Here is an 11,170-nt window from a genome sequence, read left to right as displayed (position 1 = left end):
TGCCTCACAGCTCACTGTTGGAGAGCTGCCCCAGGTTAACAGTGCCGTACGAAAAACTCCACAACATAAAAAAAAAACACACGTAACTGTCAGAGAAACACCCCAGCCGGAGAGAGCTAACGGACTCAGCAGTCTCAGGGCAGTCCATACAGGACCGCATTTGGCCGTAGTTTGTCTTGATTCAGTGGAGGGGTGTTTTGTGCATTACCTGACTGGAGCAATCAGCTTTCGCCACTGACTTCTACCCCAGTGCATGCTGGGTAGTGGTGTGTGCTAATTTTACACTGAAGGTTGTGTAAAAAGCAGAGTCATGAGATAATTACTTCCTGTGTCAGCACCTCTTGTTGCAATTTTGGGGGAAATGACTTGGGAAACTTGATTTGATAAGCAACAGCCAAAAAACAATGGAGCAACAAAGACAATATAACGTCTGAATTCTACCAACACACACACATAAAAACACGTCTCAAGCCAGCGTATATTTGGAGTGTTTTCACTTGTTTATTGAAACAGTATGAACAAAAACACTGCAATTAAATAAAAGGACTCTAAAAAAAAATCTGAAGAGTAAAATGAAAGACCTAGATTTGATACTATGGAGCAGAAGCAGAAACAAACATCGTTGCAAACGATTGCAGTGTCTAAAGCGGATCCATTAAACAATTGTCATCACTCATTCAGTGCACTTATTAACAGTTCTTAAAGCAAGCGGAGCTAAGCTGAGACTGAATACTTTTGACACCCATTGATGTCCTAACGATTATGAAGGAAATGTGCCTAAAACTGGGTGCAACCATAGAAGTCAAAACATCCTTTGCATGCATTCAGGGGGGAACCTGCATTTAAAGATTGTGTGTTTGCTTGGTATACTCTAAAGTAAGCAGAAGTACAGTGAATACATTGTAAAGGACAATGCTAGCAGAATGGGGGCTGATGACTTCTACCTGTATATGGAACACATGATTTTGTGAAAACCTGAAGTCGTCAAAGCTGTCCTATTGGAATGGGTGACAGTTAAAGTACAGTCCATTCACATTAATGCACTTCAAAAGTAAAATCTCAAAACTATCCAGGGAATACCAGAGACAGTGGCACAAACCCTTCTGCAAAATTTCACAGATCTGTATTAGGTTTTTATATGTCAGTGTTAAAGCTGGCAGAATGTCACGTTACACTTGCAAATGAGGCGTCTTTTCATTAGCCCCTCGCTAACCCTCAGAACATGAGCACAATGTCGAAACAACTTCTGCATACAGTGCTTCATATAGTTGTTGAACACTTTGGTAGGTAGGGACTCATTGGCTAGGTGTTAAGGTGAGAAAATACTATGTGGGTGTTTTTGGCTGCTTTGCAATGTTCCATTAACTGAATACTATAGTGAGCAACTGCAACATATAATCAAGTAATAACTGTAGTCCCTTTGCGTGGTATATACACCTTATTAAATTCACCACATTCTCTTCCTCCTTTTTCCCCCTTCTGTATTCAACTTTTTATTTTCTGTTTCTTTTGTGTCGTGTTTTTAGGTCGTCTTCAACTCAAATGCAAATTGGAATTAATGTACACACCACTGCATAAGAGAGCGTTTTCTACCACAAGTTAAATAATCCCTTACTTCCTTTCTTTTTACAAACACATATGAAAAATCCTGAAATTCACTGACATCCTGTGGGTCACTGTGGATGTCAGTGGGGGGTCACCCCCCCGTTTGGTTATCGGTGTGGAGGGTTGCTGTGTGGTTGGGCAGGACCATTGATATCAATGGCTCCGTCTGGGGGTTGGGGGGAGAAACATCCTTCTCCCCCCACACCTCCCCCTCCTTTTGGCAACAGTACAAGATCTTGGTTAGGTTAGTGCTGGTAGCATGCTTGTTTAATGACAGGAAATGACGTAGTTCAGAATTGGCATAACTTTTTGGGGACTTCCCGTCTTGCAGCCTTTCTCCTCAGGGGCTGAGGGATGAAGAGAGAAGGAGAAAGAGTAAAACACACAGGCCAACACTCAAAACAAGATCTGCTCACGGCTCATACATTTCAGATGATTGAAAAAATGGTTTGGATAAATTATATCTAAAAAGCTGCTTGGTTTATGATTTTAACGATACCACAGCACATGGAGAACATGACTTTTAGTACATTTTTCATGAAATGTGATCATTCGTAGGGGGAGTCACCAGTGATTGTAACTGAATTAATTTCAAAAGTCACTCATATACTGCATGCTATCTTAGTTATGGGCCCTACAGCCATTCAGCTTGTATAAGGATATAGTTAGTTTTGAATGGTTTAAAGGAGAAACATACTTAACATAATGGTATTTATTTAATACATTTTACTCAGTTTAGGTCAAGTTGGTACAATAAAAAACAAAAGTGATTCAAAACGGACCAACAACAACATCTCTGTGTTATCCTGTTAACTAATTCATTCAAGACAGCCTTGAGTTGCTACTCCGCTTCGAACCATTATGCCATTGAGACAGCCAGCATAATCAATCAGAACTGATGTAAAGCCAAACAGCTGGGAAACCATTTGTCAATGGACCCACTAAGTCCAGACATGAGCCTTTTGACTGAAATTGAAGTGCAAATGAAGCCACTTGTTTCACTGAATGAACAATGCCTCATGGCTCATTGGCCCATGAGTGAATGTCTCAGAGAGCGGTAGCAGCCAACAGCTTGTCGATCGGCGACGGACAGACACAAAGGGTGCATCCTAAATGGCACCTATTCCCCTTTATGGAGCCCTACTTTTGACCAGAGCCCTATAAAAGGAATAGGGTTCGATATGAGACGCATCATTTGTTTTGTGTCTGAGTCATGGGGTTAAGATGATTAACTGGGAAAACAATCAAAGAGAAAATTACAGAAACCAAGATGCTCTCTTTTGTGTCAGCCTTTTTCTTAGCAGCAGCAGCCCTATGGCATAAAAAAAACGTTCCCTGTTAGCAGGCAAGCACATCCCCAAACATAACAATATTTTCAGAGGAAAAAGGTGTGGTAAGGAGTACAGCATTATTATTTATAAATAAATGTCAAAAATTACCGGCCGGCTGCGACAGCCTGGACTCGGAACTCAGAATCTCTAGTGGCACAGCTAGCACTGCGCCGCAGTGCCTTGCGCCACTCGGGAGGCCAAAACTTATTTTTTAAAGGAATACAGACACATATTTGAATCTATGATTCAAATGTATTATGTTCAGAGGACCAGTTATGGTTGACAAGTGATGCAGGTTGTCTTATCTATTAAACCATGTGCGTCGTAGCACCCATTGCACCCACTTCACCATAGTATTTTGGTATTTTGGCAATGAAGCACTTTATCTACTTCCCCAGAGTGAGATGAACTCGTGGATAGCAAACAGTGTCGGCTGCTGAGGGCAGGACGGCTAATAATAATGGCTGGAATGGCGCGAATGGAATGGCATCAAACACATGGAAGCCATGTTTGACGTATTTGAAACCATTCCACTCCAGCCATTACCACGAGCCCATCCTCCCCAATTAAGGTGCCACCAACCTCCTGTGATAGCAAATGTTATGTCTCTGCGTCCAATATAACGGATGCTAACCGATCCCGAAGACTTCGTGTTTGCGCTAAGCTAGTTAGCATTGGCTTGCTAAACTACCTCTAACTTCCCTCATACTGGATGCAGAGAAAGAAAATGGTTCATCTGACTCTGGGAAAGTAGATAAAGGGCTTAATTGCCAAAATCCCAAACTAGCCCTTTAAAGTACATGTATAAGTTGTGAAAATGAGAGTATAGTTTTATACAGTAGTAGCATGCTGTAGCAGCATGAAGCTTAGTCCTCTCATAAGATCACAAGGCAAACAGGACATGCAGAGTGTGCGTACATGTGCACATGAGTGTGTGTGTGTGTGTGTATATATATATTCATAGAAATACATTGACCAATACTTTGACCAATTCTAGTTCAATGGGTGTATCCCTTGGAGGTACTTACGAGTATTTGCCCATTCTCCTCACCAAGGCGATCACCACGGCGATGACAATGATCACTGCCACCAATGCGCCAATCACAATACCCACCACTTGTCCAGAGCCAGTGCCCTCTGTGGAAGGAACACAAAGACGAAGTTACCCCACCAGACTGACCTCGATAGGGAATCAACACGTTTGGTGAAACAGGAAGGAAACCGAGAGAAGGGGGAAAAATTATGGAAATAAGGAGAGTGAGGCAAAGGCAAGGATAGAAATTTAGAGACCAGGGGGCAGAGCAATTTCATCGTGTCTTGAGCTCTACACATATCCTTGCCCTCTTTGATTCCCGCCTATGGGAGCATCTACAGACTGTAGCATTGACAGGGTTTCTCAGCTTCATGACCTCTATCTGTTGCTGACATCTTCTATCCTTACCCTCCTCCACCACCAACTCCTCCTCAGCCTCTGCAGCTGCCGTGGCCTGGGCTTCGGGATACGCCGGGGACGTGGTGGCGACAGCAAGGGCCTCCGTTGTGGCCGCCTCCTGCTCGGCAGCCTCAGTGGCCTCGGTCTCCGTGGGAGCGGCCTCTGTCACCTTCGGGGTAGCCTCATCGACCTGAGTAGTGACAGGTTTATCGGTGGCAGGGGCTTTCGTTACGACCTCATCGGCCGCAGTCTTGGGTTCAGCCGTGGGGGCATCGGTGGTGCCTTCTTCTTTGAGGGTATCAGTGGCAGCAGGGGTATCTGACACCCTGTCTAATGGTGTCACCAGTGTACCTGAGGGGCAGCAAAGAGAGGTCAGAGACTGCTAGAGGCAAATTAACAATATTTACAAACGCTGAAGAGAAGGGCTAGCACTTGTGATTGGATACATGACAACTGAGGTGAATTACTTTCTGAGTATGACCATAAAACTTCACTCTGTCATTTCACAATCGTTTTGAAATGTATTCGCTGGAAAGAGGGAACAGTTGGAAAGTCCCTCATTGCAAGGGCATTGTGGGAAAACTCAAAAGAAAAAACGACAAATATTAGCTCTTCCTTTACATTTTTTTTTCTTCTCTCCCAGCCCATAGCTTGACACATCAGTAGCAGTAAGAACATGGCTGCCACACCCCATGACTGAACAAATGTTGGTCCTCCCTCCTCCCCAGTGCCATCCACCTTGCCCCTCTCCATCCTGTCTTGGGCCGTGTTTGTGCACTCGCATGCCTCATCCGCTGCCTCCTTTCCTGTTCATGGAGTCTCCGCCATAACAGCCCCTGGATGGGGATGGCAGGAAGTCAGCATATGAGGCCATACCATTAAAACATAGTCACTAAGAGGGGAAAGAGGGGGAGGCAACAATGGACAATTCAGGGTAAAACAACACAACTGGGTGTTTAACAGAGATAACGGGATCCAAATTACTTGGATGTGTTGGAATTTGTTGTTGGTGATATTACGAGAGACCAAAGACCTACATGGATCTCAACTTCAAAACATCCTCTCATCAAGCCATTTTTTGATGGCAATAAGAGTTGTAATGGAAGCTCTGAGTTCAGTGGACTGTTTAAAAAGACCCTAATTTTACCAGTTAAGTTGACTGAGAACACATTCTCATTTACAGCAACGACCTGGGGAATAGTTACAGGGGAGATGGGATGAATGAGCCAATTGGAAGCTGGGGATGATTAGGTGTCCATGATGGTATGAGGGCCAGATTGGGAATTTAGCCAGGACACCGGGGTTAACACCTCTACTCTTACGATAAGTGCCATGGGATCTTTAGTGACCAGAGAGAATCAGGACACCCTTTTAATGTTCCATCCGAAAGACGGCACCCTACACAGGGCAATGTCCCCAAACACTGCCCTAGGGCATTGGGATATTTTTTTAGACCAGAGGAAAAAGTTCCTCCTACTGGCCCTCCAACATCACTTCCAGCAGCATCTGGTGTCCCATCCAGGGACCAACCAAGACCAACCCTGCTTAGCTTCAGAGGCAAGCCAGCAGTGGGATGCAGGGTGGTATGCTGTTGTCAATGCTTGAAGTGAAATCTACCATCATCTATCCTATAATTGAATGAAACCCTCTTGTAATAAGAATAGCCTCTTTGATCAAAGGGTTGGACCGCAAAGTACAAGCTGAGTGAGACCTTACTGTTGTGCTCTACAACCCGTCCTATCTGTGCCTGTTGGAAATATTCCCCTCCACACCACAACTGAAAGCTTTGCTTGGACAGCGCAGCTTCGAAATTAAGAAGCAGAAGTCAATTTCAGTGAAGGACTGAAATTATGGTTAACTTGCAAACTGGCAACATGTCCTTTTGCAATCCCTCCTTTTCCCTGAAAGTACTTTTTGCCCTTTTCGAATGTGCAGTTCAAAACTTCTCCCAACTCCAGAAATAAGAAGCTGAGCGATCGGTCTAAACTTAGACCCTGACATCATTTCTTCGTCCTTTTCCCTGATTGTTCGAGACCGTTCGTAATAGAGAATTCTTTATGAGTTAAATAACATTGAATAGATGACTCCCTCTCTCTCGAGTTGTCCCAGACCCATTATTCTTAGTTCTCTACTTGCTCTAGCGTTCATTAGAAACAAGCAGGTTTAAATATAACAAAAAGTTGTTCCCCCACTACAGATCATGAAGCACTTGAAACTGCAACGTTTATGTTTGTTTGGAATGTCTGTGATGATAAAGTGCCCATGCTTGAGTGAGAATAGCCTTGCGCTATATGTATTCATGCCCCCCCCCCACTCCGCTAACAATTGCTTCATTATGTCTGCTGTGCTCACAATTAGCTCTAAGTACTATTTCCTTTCCACTGCGTTGGCTAATACAGATGCGCTAGTGAGTAAGAGAACACGACATCTCTCTCCCACCATACCACTCTCCCCCTATCTTCTCTCTGCCCCGCCTCACCCCGTGGATTAAGTTGTCCTGATAAAGGTTTTGGGAATGCTGTAGCTCTGCAAGAGGAGAGTGGTGTAAAAGGGTGGAGGGAACCCCAAAGGGAACGGTATGTTTTTTTACTTAGAGGGGAGAGCTCAGCGGCAGCCCATTCCGTTTATTCGCGCTCTCTAGCTCTATTTTGTGAACAGGGGCCTAGTCCCACAGTCTGTCTCTGATTTAATGTCCCATGATAGCCTGACCTCAGAGCAGATGTGTGAGTGCGTGCATGCTTGAGTTTGAGTGTGTCATCAGCTCCCTTAACCACCGCTGCGCATTAAATGTCTCTCAATCGCCCTGCATTAAAATTTCTCTCAAACAAGCTCTTTGGAGAGAAGGGGGGCATACAAGGCAGGCAGGCAAAGGGGCGAGAGTGAAAAGTGAGAGAGTGAGAGAATACAGCAAAGGGCCAGGAGAAGCGGTGGGGCCCGTATGGGGTGGAGATCCTGCCTGTCGGACAGTAATGGCATCGTGAGAGGGGGAGAGAGAAAGATAGTGTGAGAGCGAAGGAGGGAGCAGGACACATCCATCACCATCACAATCAGCTGCCACTGAGGCTCCCCTGTGTGTGCATATGAGTGAGTGTGTGTGTAAGTCTGTGCTAAGCTGTCTGTAGACAGGAAGGGCCCATCACCAGACTTGTGAGAGAGTGTGTGTCTGCTGTGGCCCCGGAGCCCAAGAATGTTGTTAGCTGGGGAGGGATGTATCTGCCCATCTCATCACAGTATGGCACCTTGCAGCCCAGCTAGCCTCCCACGCTAGCTGTAGGAGTCATGCATAAACATATAGCGCCGCACCTCGCTGCCTGGCACTTTGAGTTGAGTGGGAGAGGTCCGATAGAATATTCCACTCTGGCTAACTGGCTCTTATCTTAGACACAATAGTGTCCACATACAGGCCGCGTTTATTTTCCCATGAGTGGAGATACAGGACATTAAACATTTATCTTCTGGACAACATCAGTGAGGCAACCAATGGCACAAGACTTCTATGAAGCCATGGGCCTATATCAAATGTACTTGAACAATATATCGGGCAAACAATAATCATCAATAACGGACTTGTGAAATAAAGTCATCACAGAAATACTCCAATTAAGCCAATTTATTAGATACACCACCCCATTCACAAAAATGTTCGCTCCTACAGACAGTGTGGCCGTGGCTTATAAAGCAGGCAGACAGGCATCCAGTTACAGTTTGATTGAACGTTACAATGGGCAAAACAAGTGACCTAAGCGACTTTGAGCATGGTGCGATCATGCTGGACAATTGAGTTGTGGAAAAACATTGCCTGGTCCGACAAATCCTAGTTCCTGTTGCGTCATGCTGGTGGCAGAGTCAGGATTTGGCATCGGCAGCATGAGTCCATGGCCCCATCCTGCTTGGTGTCAGCGGTACAGGTTGGTGGCGGTGGTGTAATGGTTTGGGGAATGTTTTCCTGGCACACGTTAGGTCTCTTGAGCAACATTTGAATGCCACACCTTGTAGAACCCATGCCACTAAGAATTCAGGCTGTTCGGGAGGCAAAGTGGGGTCCGACCCCGGTACTAAATGAGTGAACCTAAAACTGGCCACTGAGTGTATAGCGATAAATATATGCTGTGAAACTCAATCTATTATTCATTACATTAAGTACAGCAAAAATGATTTGAGATGACTTAAAAAAGGGAGCCACAATAAATATCAGGGAACGTTAGTAATATATCAAATGAAAGTCCAGAAAAACATCAAATTATTCTCAGTCCACTGGTGTATACGTTTCTATGCATCCCTGTGGGTTTTTTCTTCTTCGCTCCGTGTCTGGCACTGTGGCGTAGGTGCTGGAGACATGAGACGTTCATGCTGACAGTGAAGACACACAAACCCTTGGTTCGGCCATGTTGTGGGAGTGCCCCCTTGGTCTAATGGCAGGGCTGAATTACCCTCTCTGTCAGTGCCTGCCACACCAACCCTACAACTACGTCTGGGGCTACCTCGTTCGTGAGATAAAATGGCCTCCGCCAGGGCCGACTCAAATAGATGTTTGTTTTCTCACCGCACAGATTTTGCTTTACAGAGGTAGGCTTACAACTTTCAACTCTACATTTTGGATGGCAATTTTTAATTTTTTAAAATCGATGTAAGCAATGCTTTTCCTGAGTGGATTTTACATCGTACACCTCATATTTGGCGAATGAGCACACACTTGAGTCACTTTACAAGGCGGCACGGACAGAGAGCATTGACCCGTGTCTGCAGCCAGATGTGCTGGATGGAGTCTTTTAAAAAGGCGAGTGGCTCAGACAAAGCTCATTATGAGCTGGGTGGGGCGTCGGCGAGGAATGTAGGGGAGTCCAGAATCACCAGGCTCTGTTCGGAGCGTGTGCAGGTTGTTACATTTCTTTATTGTTGTCAGGGTATGGAGCAGAGAGGAGAAGCTTGAGGAGTTAACACTCTTACAAACAGGCCTTCGTAGGAAAGAGGCACGTCTGGTTGGTAAAGGTTGCCGTTTAAAAATAAATCCCACCAACTTCCTCCGCCCCTAGACTCATCATCCGGGAGTAGGGGGAATAGTATCAGGGGGCGGCCGGAATGAGGGGTGAAGGGGGCCTGTAAAGCTTGATACCCTGCCTAAGATGGGTAAATGTGGAGGGGGCGGTGGGTCCTGGCAGTCTAACAACATGTGGTAGGGGTGGGGCAGCAGCAGCAGCCCTCACTGTTAAGCTCTCACGTAGCCGGGTGTTCGCTCTCCCGGTCCCATCCATGACAGTCTTAAAATATAGAGCTTCCCTCTATTAATACCCACACGCAAACCAGCCCTGCCCTGCAGCACTCAGTCTCTGCCCCCTTCTCTCCTTCCCTCCCACCCCATGGGGAAAGACTTTGGAACCCAGGATTGGCGAGGGAGAGTGGGAAAGGGAGAGCGATGGAGAGGGGTAAGCTTTCCGATAAACGTGTACAGTGTGTATATTTGGCGAGTCAGACCCGAGCACTATTTGGGAGCCTTCCAAAGGATATTCCTTTTACTCCCTGCCGGCAGCCAAGAACTCATGTGCACGAGGCACAAGACCTAGCACCATTACATCACATTCCCCCTTGTCTCCAAATCAAACTTTTCCTCATCCCCGAGGCTTGGGGGGGGGGGGGGGGGTAGAATCGACACAGACTATCCACCCAGTCGGCCCTCTGTATTACATTAACACCCTCAGCCAAGGCTTGTCTTTTTCCATCCAGGATGAGCCAAAGAAATTCACTGCTAAATGAACGTATACCTAGAGGAGAATACATGAGTCCTATACCATAGCTGAGCAAATGTTAAATGACAAAGACTACTGTGAAGAATAAAATAAAACCTACATCAAACAAACCAAAGAGAACATGTGTACGCTCTTCCTTGAGAGTGGAACTTTTGAACTAAGGACAAAGAGCTTAGAGCAGCCCCGAGATTCAAATTCAGAACGCTCCCGGATACAAGCCAAACAGACAGAGTGTGTGAGTATGAGAAGAGAGGTGTGGTGTGTGTGAGTAAGTGTGAGAGCCGAGCAGAGTGACCGGACAGAGCGGACACGGTGTGCTGCGAGGGCTCGAGCCCTGGATGTTGACTTACTTGCTCGTGCGACGGCACAGAAGTGGCCGACCAGGCCCAGCAAGAGCAGCAGCTGAACTTTGATCATGGTGACAAGTAGTCTTCTCCTCCGGTCAACAGCGTACAGAGACCCCAATGGCGAAGAGCAACACTAGACCCTATCACACACAGCACAACCCGCACTGGCGTCTCAAGGGAGGTATCAAAAAAGAAAAAAGCTATTGAGGAAAAAGTTTCTGAAAAAGTCCCAGGGAACTTGTTGCAGTTGTAGATAGATAGACTTGGACCGTCAGCGGCGGCGAGGGCAGACGGGCACGGCTGAGGGAGAAAGGCGTGAAACACTCGAGGGATGTCGACAGGGCAGAAGAAGAGAGAGGAGGTCTGGCTGGCTGCTTGGTAGAATGGAGAGAGACAGTCACAGGGCAAGGGAGAGGGAGTGCGAGTGTGTCGGGAGTGGAGGAGGGGGGCTGGGTGGGGGGGGGGGCTGAGCAGTGTAAGGTGGTCTCAGCCCCGGTCCTGCCTCCCTACTTGAACAGGCCAGTCCTGAGTGAGCCCCACTCTTCATGTAGTCCACCCCTCTCCAGTCCACTGAGGCTGCTGACTGCCTTGCAATACCAGCAGCACACAGAAATACTGAAAATAAATAAATACACCAATATATTTATACACACAAGGTAGACACCACAAAAACATAAGAAATCCGTTACATACAAATATACCCTCAAAACA

At 46.2% G+C, this 11,170-nt stretch overlaps 1 protein-coding gene across 2 annotated transcripts; it reads right to left on the bottom strand.

The window, feature by feature from the left end:
• Window positions 1-477: 477 nt before the first annotated feature.
• Window positions 478-10,884, bottom strand: LOC139542105 (cytochrome c1-like). 2 transcript variants are annotated; one of them, XM_071347141.1, is made up of 4 exons: window positions 10,463-10,880; window positions 4,378-4,719; window positions 3,965-4,073; window positions 478-1,952 (listed from the first exon to the last, which is right to left on the bottom strand). In XM_071347141.1, the coding sequence occupies exons 1-4, from the start codon at window positions 10,527-10,529 to the stop codon at window positions 1,946-1,948; spliced, it is 525 nt and encodes a 174-aa protein (XP_071203242.1). In that variant the 5' UTR covers window positions 10,530-10,880; the 3' UTR covers window positions 478-1,945. The 2 variants fall into 2 exon arrangements, with proteins under 2 accessions (XP_071203242.1, XP_071203243.1); XM_071347142.1 differs by lacking the exon at window positions 478-1,952 and having other exon boundaries at window positions 3,961-4,073; window positions 10,463-10,884.
• Window positions 10,885-11,170: the final 286 nt, after the last annotated feature.

The sequence above is a fragment of the Salvelinus alpinus genome, chromosome 17 (genome assembly GCF_045679555.1).
Source record: "Salvelinus alpinus chromosome 17, SLU_Salpinus.1, whole genome shotgun sequence".
Lineage (NCBI taxonomy): Eukaryota > Metazoa > Chordata > Actinopteri > Salmoniformes > Salmonidae > Salvelinus > Salvelinus alpinus.
The sequence above is the reverse complement of the archived record's forward strand: the minus strand, read 5'-3'. Positions and strand labels throughout refer to the sequence as shown.